This window comes from Zingiber officinale, chromosome 7A (assembly GCF_018446385.1).
Source record: "Zingiber officinale cultivar Zhangliang chromosome 7A, Zo_v1.1, whole genome shotgun sequence".
Classification (NCBI taxonomy): domain Eukaryota; kingdom Viridiplantae; phylum Streptophyta; class Magnoliopsida; order Zingiberales; family Zingiberaceae; genus Zingiber; species Zingiber officinale.
Window position 1 is genome coordinate 99512066 of NC_055998.1, and position 11116 is coordinate 99523181.

General features: G+C 48.1%; 2 protein-coding genes across 2 annotated transcripts; both read left to right on the forward strand.

Annotated features, from left to right (window-relative positions):
• The first annotated feature begins 3890 nt into the window (after positions 1-3890).
• On the forward strand, positions 3891-6105 carry LOC121999560. Its single transcript, XM_042554222.1, has 2 exons — positions 3891-3962; positions 5326-6105. The coding sequence occupies exons 1-2, from the start codon at positions 3891-3893 to the stop codon at positions 6103-6105; spliced, it is 852 nt and encodes a 283-aa protein (XP_042410156.1).
• Positions 6106-9489: 3384 nt separating this feature from the next.
• Positions 9490-10270, forward strand: LOC121999561 (uncharacterized protein K02A2.6-like). The gene is made up of 2 exons (XM_042554223.1): positions 9490-10026; positions 10265-10270. Exons 1-2 carry the CDS (start codon positions 9490-9492, stop codon positions 10268-10270), a joined length of 543 nt encoding a protein of 180 aa, XP_042410157.1.
• Positions 10271-11116: the final 846 nt, after the last annotated feature.

Consider the following 11116-nt stretch of genomic DNA (forward strand, 5'->3'; position numbering starts at 1 on the left):
ATTCTTATTAATTTTAAAATTTGAATTTGTATGATTTAGTTTTGATTTTACCCTAGTGTTTGAATTTGTATGTATATTTATATTGTATTTGTCTTTTAAGTTTATATCATTAGTTGATTCAATTAAATATATAGAATTTTCCTCAAGATTTAAATTTTTAATAATTTCTCATTTCAAATTAATATTTGAATTTTTAGAATTATTTAAATTTTATTTTTTTATTACATAAATTTTTATTAATATTCATATTTTCGGAATTAATTAAGTTATTTAAATTGATTTGGTCAATGTATTATTTGACCAAATCAAAATTGATATTGACTTGATCAAAGTTTTGATTGACTTCATCAATGTTTTGATTGACTCGATCAAAATCTAAAATTAATTTATTTAAATTAATTTAGTCATTTTTATCATTTGAATTATATAAACTTATGTAAGATATGGTAAATAAATAATTGGTGTTATTGGAGAAATAATCTTATAGAATTTTCTGAGAATTTTTTTTTAAAAAAAAATAGGATTTAAACAAAGCCCGTATGACACGTTCAATGGGATGAAGTGATTAGGCTCAAAGGAGGTATGTTTGGAATAATCATAAAATAGGAGTTGATTAAGTAGTTAACTTAGGGTTTAATCAACTTAGCCCTAAGTATAAAGGTATCGCTATAGTACCCTAACTTATTTAACGTTGATTTTTCCCCAAATCCTAATTCTTTACTCTGCCTCATCGCTGCTCCTTTCGATCGATCACCACCGAAGCAACTCTGCCTCATCGTCGCTTCTTCTTCCACTCGATCATCATCGAAGCAGCCTTGGTCACTGCCACACCCTCTTTCCACTAGATCTCCGCTGAAGCTGCTTCACCACCGGGTGTTGTTATCGCCGAAGGAAGGATCGACACAAAGGGGGGCTATGACTAACTCTCCCTCTCACTTGCAGACCCGATCAGTGCCTCTACTAATAGGTAGTAGGGGTAGCATCTCTTTCCCCCTCTCAGCCATGGGGCATCGCAACCCACAGCATCAATGTTGTCGATCACTAGCAATAGTTATGGCATAGCCGACAGTCATCATTCTTCCAGCCACAAGAAGGCATGATGTGTCGTTTTTTTTTTGTTTCCCCTTTCCTATCTAACTGCCACCATAGTATGTCACCGGATCGGCACATTCTATATTGCAAATACGTACTTACGGCAACCCCATCCCATATTGTATCCCGGCTACCACAGTAGGCCGACGATCCCTGTGGTGGTAAGAGCAGTTGGACAGATTCATCATTTCTATAGAAGGAATCAAGCTACATGCCATAGAGGTAACAATCTATAGGATACAAATTTTTGAATACTAGATTTCTGTTTAGGGTTCTAATTCATGTAAGAATTTGAAAAAAAAAATGGAAGGGATAGCGGTGTGGATTGGATTGGCTATTAACAGTGGGTTGAAGGGATAGCTTCCTTTCAAAAGGATTGTTATAAATTAACTTAGAACTAGTTCATTTCTTATTCAAGGACTAATTCATGATTGGAAGACCCTAATCTAGTTAGTTTATGGCATGATTAAGGTTAATTGAGCTGAAATAACCTAATCATTGGGAGGGATTAAACTAACAGTTTGTTGGACCTGATTTGATCAATAAAGGGAAATTAACCAAGGATAATTAATGACTTAGGGGTGGCTATTCATTTTGAATGTGTTTTAGCTATTTGTAACATATGTAATTAAGGTAAATTATACACATGTGATGCAAGACCTTGATTTGCATCGAGCAGCATGATGTTGGGGTTATTTTCGACATGAGTAATATAAAGGTGGATACTTCTTCCTTGGCATCTTTAGTTCATTGAACTTAGTGCATAATTATTTTTAATTGATGGAGTAGATTGCTTTGCCTTAAATCTGTTCATTTTTATCTTACTTGATACTTATCTGTGTTAGACCCCATGGTTGTTTTGATGTGATCAACCAAGTTTGTTAGGTCCTGCTTTGTGTTTGATCCTTGTGTCTGAGTGTGCAAGAGCTTAGGAGCGCAGGAAGTCGAGCGGAAGACGCAGCAAGCGAGAAGGACGACACGGGAAGGGAGTCGACGAGCTCGGTGTGTTCGAAGGATGAGAGAGCTGCGGAATAGTACACTGGTGGACGAGAAGAACGTGCTCGGCGTTCGAGGGACGTAAAGCCGGGAGGGAAGACTGCTCGAGGAGAAGGCCAAAAATTGGGTCCGTGTGAACCCTATTTCGGTTGGCCAGAATCGCCCAAAAGAACGAAACTTCGGAAGTCGAAGCAAAGAAGCAAGCTGGAAAAGCTGCCAGCTTGGAGGCGCCTCCAATGCCTGATGGAGGCGCCTCCAGCTTGAAGGTGCCTTCAGTCCTTGTTGAAGGCGCCTTCAACCAGGTCAAACTGACCTTTTGCATTCGGATAGAGTTCTATCCAATCACTCAATTGGAGGCGCCTTGGACCTCTATTGGAGGTGCCTTGGACCTTTGGGATTGACTTTCCAGGGGCTATAAAAAGACCCCTAGAGCTAGGAATTATTAATCAATTGTTCTTTCAACTCTGTAGTCATTCCTAGCAACTTGTCTGAGATTTCCATTGTGTAAAAGGCTTCTTCGCCTTCAGAGAAGGAGATCTTTTCAGAGAGCTTTTCTTCTGCCTTGGATTAACAACCGTCGTGGTTGTAACCAAGTAAATTGCTGAATTCTTTTTCTTTATTTCTGTTAAGTTTAATTTTTAATTAGTGCTATCTTTTTGAGTTGAAAGACGAGGAGGGTATACTTTATTTTTTCAGGCAATTCACCCCCCTCTTGTCGACCTCCGCTGCACCTACAATTGGTATCAGAGCCAGACCGCCTCAGAAGGACTAACCGTCGACTGAAACATGAAGATCAAGAAGATGGCCGGAACAAGCATTCATCCCCCGAAGTTCGACAGAGACTTCGCAACGTGGAAATGCCAGATGGAGGTATTTTTTAAAATTGACTTCGATATTTTACTAACTATGAAATATGGTTTTGAAGCTCCAAAAGACAAAGAAGAGCATCAGTGGAGCAAGAAGGAGCAAGCCGACTTCGTCGACAACGGAAAGGCTGAGTTCCACCTGCTCATCGTTCTGCCGCCTCAGGAGGTAAGTCGGATCGGAAGCTATGACTCCACGAAAGACCTTTGGGAAAAATTCTTGGAACATCACGAAGGTACCTCCGAAGCGAAGCTTGCATGATGCGACATCCTCCGGACTCAGCTTACGAACCTCTGGATGAACAATGGCGAGAAGGTAGCGCAACTCCAAGCAAGAATTAAGGAGCTAATAACTCAACTAAGCAACCTTGGAGAAGAAGTAACGAACCGAGACTCGATCCGGTATGCGCTCAACGCCTTCCCCAGAACTCCAGAGTGGGTCTCCTTAGTAGATGTGTACTACATCTCTAAAGACTTCGAGGTAAGTACTTTAGAAAATTTATTTTCAACTTTTGAACTTCACGAATCTCGGATTGCAGAGCCCAATGAAGTAGAGAAAACAAGTCAGAACATTGCCTTAAAGACAAGAACAAACGATTATGACTTTGAAGCCTCAATCGACCAATCGGAAGCGACACTACTGGTAAAGCGTTTCAATAAGTTTTCAATTCTAATAAATTTAGATCGCAGACAAAGAGGCATGAGTGAAAGAGAAGAACGGTTCATTGCTACAACTGCAACGAAGAAGGGCACATCAAAGCTGACTGCCCAAAATTGAAGAAAAAGGGAAAAGTAAAGGAAAAGCGACAATCTTCCTCCAAACAGAAGAATCTGAATGCCACTTGGTCAGATTCGTCTTCTTCCAAATCAGACATCGAAGTCTTCTCGGGGTTAGCGCTAATAGCTAACCATCAGCTGGAAGAAGAGTCAAGCTCAGAGATGAGCATAGATGAAGGGGAAGGAACATCAGAGGAAGAAAGCTGCTGTGAAGGGGGAGGATCACCAAGTCAGGTAAGTAAGGTACGTAATCTAACCCCGACTCAGTCCTTTCAATTTATTAAGTCTCTTTCTAAAGATTTATTCAAATTAGAAAAAGAGAATGCTGACTTAAATAGAATTTTAGATAAATTAAAATCAGAAAATGATAATTTAAAATTAAAAATTGAAAATTTGAAAACTGATGCATGTTTAAAACAAATGTTTTTCTAATCCGGTAGTAAGAGTGGAGTCCCGTGCGGGATAGCGGTTAATGACACGTGGAGGTCAAAACTAAGATAGTCAACCTAAAGGTGTGGCCGATCGGAAGGCCACCTGACTGATCGGCCACGACCGCACCCGTTGCGGCTTAGAAACAGCTCGACCGCGGGTCGGGTTTCCGACGCTCATGAGTCCGCCTAGGAAACTTGAGGCGTCGGGCGGCCTGTTCGCTCGGACGAGTTGCGAATCAACGAAGACACTCCCGTCCGAGCATGTGGCCGAGCGGCCTTCCCGCTTGGACCAATACACGTCCCCTCCCGAACGGCAGTGGGTCCCTGCATCTCTCCCGGTCAGGCTAGTAACAGACAAAAGGAGCAGAAGAGGACAAAGGGGACAACCGATGATATCCTTCTCGAGACATGTGTCACCGACAAACAGCATGGTTGGCGGCCGGACCGGACAGAGAATCGTACGGTGGAAGTTTCCACTATCATGTCAGAGATATGCTCAGACGGTTGAGGTATGACATCAGGTGCACTTTTATGATACGACCATTTCTAGGTATGCCTTGAGGAGCGTGCATGCCTCGAAGAGCGTGCACACGCCTCTTGGGAGCCCTATATAAGGGCCCCCAATCTTCGACGGAGGTATGCATTCTCATCTACTGTAGCTCTTGGCCTCGTTACGCTATTTCGATTTCCTCTAACCTGACTTGAGCATCGGAGGGTTGTCGCCGGGATCCCCTTCCCGGCTCGGTCTTGTTGCAGGTTCACCGGAGACCACGTCATCCCGAAGTCTACGTAGAGTCAGCAGAGAGCGTCATGCCCCCAGCGTCCATCGACTCAACTCTTGGACAGGATCAAATTGGCGTCGTCTATGGGAACGCACCTGAATCCGAGCAGAGAAGATGAAAAAAGCTGGACGTCAACATACCGTGACGCTCTCCCAAGAAGAGCTCAACGCGCTCATCTAGGCACGAGCAGCGAAGATAGTGGAGTAGCAACAAAAGACTCACGCCGAGCAGTTGGCACAACACGCCACCTCAGCATCAGGGGGCCGAGCGGCACTAGAAGACCGACCGGAGCAATTTTCTATGTGAGCACAGAATAGAGGACAGACCGGCACGCCAGGGGAGGCACCCGCTGCCCCTATTCCCTTCCATCGGGCTCTATTCCAGACTCCGTCCGAGTTGACCCAAGCTAACCAGGGAGCATCCGATGAAGCGCCCGTGCGGGATGCTAGGAAAGGAAAGGCACCTCGAACTGAGTCATCCCCCGAGCGGATCAATCGCCAGTTCTCTGAGGCGATTCTACAAGACCCGCTCCCAAAGCATTATGCTCCGCTAGTGATCGGAGAGTATAATGGGACAATCGACCCGGACGACCACCTCAGTAAGTTTGACAACGCCACCACTCTTCATCAATACACCGACGGAGTAAAATGCAAGGTCTTCTTCACCACCCTGTTCGGCTCCGCACAACGTTGGTTTCGGAGGCTGTCGAACGGATCGATTCGGAGTTTCAAGGATTTCCGAACGATTTTCCTCCACCACTTTGCGAGCAGCAGGTGCTACCAAAAGAACAGCGTCAGTCTGTTCTCCATGAAGCAGGAGGCTAGAGAGACTCTCCGAGCGTACATCCAGCGATTCAACCAGGCCGCTCTGGACATTCCCGCAATCTCATCTGAGACCATGATACACGCCTTCACCCAAGGGCTGATGGATGGCGACTTCTTCCACTCGCTCATCAGGAAGCCGCCACGTGATTATGACCATATGTTGAAAAAGGCGAACAAATACATCAACGTGGAGGAGGCGCAAGCAGCCCGTAAAAAGGAAACACCGGCAGAGTTAGCAGCACCGGCCGAGCGGAGGCCTCAAGCCATTCATCAACCACCCAGAGGACCCCGGGTCAAGGGGATGACGCTGCATCAGGAATCAAGGTTGCACACTGTCTAACACGTGGAGGTCGAACGGCCTAAGCCGAGAGGAAAGGTATGGACTCTCATGTTTTGTTCACTTTATCAGTCGGCAACCCACAACACCCGTGACTGTCGGAGTCTCGCCCCGGTCACTAAGCCAAGGAACTATCGCCGCCGATCGCCTTTACCTAACCGACATCATAATCATTAAAACGTTGGATGACGAACAGCCAAACAGTCACCCGAGAAGCAACATCCGCACCAACCAAGAAGTAACCCCCGAGCCTCCCAAGAGCGAGCCAGACCGTCTACTCGGGAGGAAGAAAATAGAAGTAATACCGCTCGGGGGGGAAATCAACATCATCGCTGGAGGGCCAACCAGCGGAGACTCCAACCGAGCCCACAAGTCGTACGCCCGACGATTGGAGATCCATGCCGTAGGATGCAACCGAGAGAAGGCGTACGAGCCTGAGATCAGCTTCGGCCCTGGTGACCTCGACGGAGTTGAAATGCCTCACGACGACACCCTCATTATCCGAGCAGTAATAGCAAACTATACTATTCATCACTACTTTATTGACACAGGGAGCTCGATCAACATCATCTTCAAGAGGACGTTCGACCAGCTTCAAATCGACAGGGCTGAGCTGCTGCCTATGACAACGCCCCTGTTCGGATTCATTGGTAACAAGGTTCAGCCGGACGGCCAGATGAAATTGGCCATTTCGCTCGGTGAAGAGCCGCTCAGAAGGACGCGGACCACTAACTTCATCGCAGTGGACGCGCCCTCGGCGTACAACGTCATTTTGGGCCGACCAACCCTCAGTGAATTCCGGGTTGTCGTCTCAACATTCTATTAGAAGATCAAGTTCCCTTTCGATGACCAAGTGGGAGAGGTCAGAGGTGATCAGTTGGCAGCGCGGCGCTGTTATGTGGAAATGGTCCGAGCCGAGTCGAGGTCCGCTCAGAAGGCCCCCCGGATCGAGGTAAATGCTATAACTGAAAAGCCTCCCACCTTAGTTTATGAAGAAAAAGAAGAAGTGCAGATCCAGGATGGTCGACCGGAGGCCACCACCTTCGTTGCATCCGCCCTGGAAGCCAACCCGAAGGAGGAGCTGATCAGGTGCCTACAGCGCAACAATGACGTCTTCGCGTGGTCAACACACGAGCTACCAAGCATCTCGCCGAGTGTTGCACAGCACGAGCTTCATGTCCGACCGGACGCTCGACCCGTAAAGCAGAGGAAGAGGGACTTCAGCGCGGAACAGAATGTCATCATCCGAGTGGAAGTCGAGAACCTTCTAGAAGCCGGCCATATACGGGAAGTGCAATTCACGAGCTGGCTCGCGAATGTGGTGCTGGTCTCCAAGCCGGGTAACAAGTGGAGAGTCTGCATCGACTTCTGGGATCTGAACAAGGCATGCCCGAAGGACTTTTACCCTTTGCCCCGGATTGATCAAATGGTGGATTCAACGGCTGGGTGCGAGCTGATATGCATGCTGGATGCATATCAAGGGTACCATCAAGTGCCGCTCGCCCATGACGATCAGGAGAAAGTAAGCTTCATAACTACGGACGACACTTAGTGCTACAACGTAATGTCGTTCGGATTGAAGAACACAGGTGCTACATATCAGCGACTCATGAACAAAATGTCCCAGAAACAGATCGGGCGAAACCTGGAGGTATACGTTGATGACATACTTATTAAATCAATCCGAGCGGTCAACCTTTGTGCAGATATAGAGGAAACCTTTGGGACACTGAGGACATACGGAGTCAAGCTAAATCCCCAAAAGTGTCTATTTGGAGCAAAAAGTGGGTGCTTCCTGGGGTACATCGTGACTAAGCGGACATGCCGCCTCCCAGAAATCTGAAGGAAGCTCAACCCCTTACAGGATGAATAACCGCGCTGTACAGATTCATCTCGAAGACTGCCGACCGGAGCTTGCCCTTTTTTAAGATTCTGCGTCGAGCCACTAAGTTCCAATGGGACGCAGAGTGCGACAAAGCCTTCAAAGAGCTCAAAGTATACTTAAATTCCTTACCTGTGCTAGCCAAGCCGGTTGTCGAGGAAGCCCTTAGAGTTTACTTGTCCTCGACTGAATATGTTGTCGGGTCGGCTCTTGTGAGGCCGGATGGTGAAGAACAGCCTGTGTACTTCTTAAGCCACATACTAAAGGATGTTGAGTCCCGCTACACTGGTCTCGAGAAGTTAGCCTTTGCGCTGGTACTCACCGCTCGAAGGCTCCGCCCTTATTTTCTGGCGCACCCGATCCTTGTGATGATGAATAGCCGCCTAGGGAGGGTCCTTCTCAATCCAGAGGCGTCCGGTCAGCTAATCAAATCGACCACATAACTTAGTGAATTCGACATACGGTATCATCCCCGGACGGCCATCAAGGCGCAGTCGTTAGCAGATTTTGTCACTGAGGTACCAGATCCCAAGCCCGAAGCCACCTGGAGGGTGTACGTGGACAGATCGTCCACTCGGCAAGGAAGTGGGATCGGTGTACTGTTAATCTCCCCCCACGGGGAATGGATGCATTTGTCCGTACGGCTAGATTATCGAGCGACCAATAATGAAGCAGAGTCTGAGGCATTGATAGCGGGCCTATAGGCCGCTCGGCATGTGGGAGCCAACAAGGTCTTGATTCATTCAGATTCATAGTTGGCTACTCAGCAACTCTCGGGAGCATTCGAAACGTCAGGCTCAAGCTTTATGCGGGAGCCTTCGAAAAACTGAAGGCCAGTTTTCGAGAGGTGCTCATCCAAAAGATCCCCCGAGCGGAGAATCAGGTTGTACATGAGCTGGCTAAGCTAGCCAGCTCGATATCACCAATTGTCATCCAACAGTCAATCGATCAGGTATCTCTGGTCGCCCACATCGACCGGATGGAGGGGCTCACATTCCTAAATGACTGGCGGACAGCTATAGCAGAATTTCTGAAGTTAGGGGCAACGCCTTCCGATCGGGAGGAAGCGCATCTGCTCAGGAAGAGAGCTGGTCGGTTCGTCCTCATTGGCGACTAGCTCTACAAAAAAGTGTTCTCCAGGCCTCTGCTCAAATGTGTTGGTCCGGAGGATGTGGACTATATTCTGCAAGAGGTACACCAAGGCTCATGCAGCGGGCATCCGGGCGGCCGCTCGTTATCAAGAAAGATTCTTTTGGCCAACTTTACAGGAGGACGCCGCTCGGACAGTCGCCACGTGCTTATCTTGCCAGAAATACCATAATTTCTCACATCGCCCCACGGAGGAGTTAAAGACATCCACAGTGTCCTGCCCTTTCGATCAATGGGGCATGGACATTGTAGGACCATTTCCAATGGCGACCAGACAGCGGAAGTTTTTACTAGTAGCGGTAGACTATTTCTCAAAATGGGTGTAAGCCGAGCCGCTCGCAAAAATAACAGAGCAGATGGTCAAGAAGTTCATCTGGCAGCACATAATATGCCGGTTTGGCATTCCACAACGGCTCGTGTCCGATAATGGGCAGCAATTCGTCAGACAGCAGCTCAGAGAATGGTGCGAGGGGTATGGCATTCAGCAACACTTCACCTCCGTGGCTTATCCACGGAGCAACGGACAAGCTGAGGTCGCTAATCGGGAGATCCTTCGGATTCTTCGAGTTCGGCTCGACCATATTGGTGGCAGCTGGGTGGATGAGCTCCCGGGCATGTTATGGGCGATTCGCACTACCCCTAAGGAGGGAACGGGAGTCACGCCTTTTCACTTGGTGTACGGAGGGGAGGTTGTCGTTCCCGTGGAGGCCAGAGTAGAATCTGATCGGGTACAACAGTACGACGCGAGTAACGCCGAGCAGAGGCAGCTGGAGCTGGACATGGCAGATGAGGCGCGAGCCAAAGCAGTCGTTCGGTTAATGGCGTATCGGCAAAGAATGAAGCATAATTACAACAGGCGAGTGATTCCCAGGGCATTCCAAGTCGGCGACTTTGTATGGAAAAAGGTGAAGTCGGTCGGAAATGTGAGCAAGCTGGAGGCACCCTGGGCTGGGCCCTTCAAGGTTATTTAGAAGCTCTGATCGGGCGCCTATTACCTCAAAGATGAAGATGGACGACAGCTAGAACAACCATGGAACGCTAAACATCTCTAGCCGTACCGAGTCGGATGAAAGGTGTGCCCATGTAATTCCTTATATGTACTTTCCGTTCCTCGGCTCCCTTTCAATGCAGGAATGATATCAAAAAGAAAAGAATACGTTGAACGGCTAGGCTCCATGAAGACCGTCGAGCGGCGATGTTAAACTCTGGAATCGAACTGACGACTATAAACCCCCCGGCCAGAAGAATGTCGAGTGATGACGTTAAACTCTAGAGTCGAACCGGCGACTATAAACCCCCCGGCCGGAAGACCGTCGAGCGGTGACATTAAACTCTAGAGTCGAACCAGCGACTATAAACCCCCCCGGCCGGAAGACCGTCGAGCGGCGACGTTAAACTCTAGAGTCAGACTGACAACTATAAACCCCCCGGCATGAAGACCATTGAGCGGCGACGTTAAACTCTAGAGTCAGACCGATGACTATAAACCCTCGGCCTGAAGACCGTCGAGCGGCGACGTTAAACTCTAGAGTCGAACCAGCGACTATAAACCCCCCGGCCGGAAGACTGTCGAGTGGCGACATTAAAATCTAGAGTCGGACTGGCAACTTTAAACCCCCCCCGGCCTGAACACCGTCGAGTGGCGATGTTAAACTCTAGAGTCAAACCGACGACTATAAACCCCCCGGCCGGAAGACCGTCGAGCGGCGCCGTTAAACTCTAGAGTCGGACCGGCGACTATAAACCCCCGGCCGGAAGACCGTCAAGCGGCGACGTTAAACTCTAGAGTCGAACCGGCGACTATAAACCCCCCGACCGGAAGACCGTCGAGCGGCGATGTTAAATTCTAGAGTCGAACCGGCGACTATAAACCCCCGGCCTGAAGACCGTCAAGCGGCGACGTTAAACTCTAGAGTCGAACCGGCGACTGTAAACCCCCTGACTCGTAGACCGCCGAGCGGCCATCATAAGGTTCAGCCTTGG

Coding starts and splice junctions, on each gene's coding strand:
- LOC121999560 (XM_042554222.1), top strand. CDS start 3,891: ATGAGCATAGATGAAGGGGAAGGAACATCAGAGGAAGAAAGCTGCTGT. Junction 3,963..5,325: donor GGGGAGGATCACCAAGTCAG/GTAAGTAAGGTA, acceptor GCTCTATTCCAG/ACTCCGTCCGAGTTGACCCA.
- LOC121999561 (XM_042554223.1), top strand. CDS start 9,490: ATGGTCAAGAAGTTCATCTGGCAGCACATAATATGCCGGTTTGGCATT.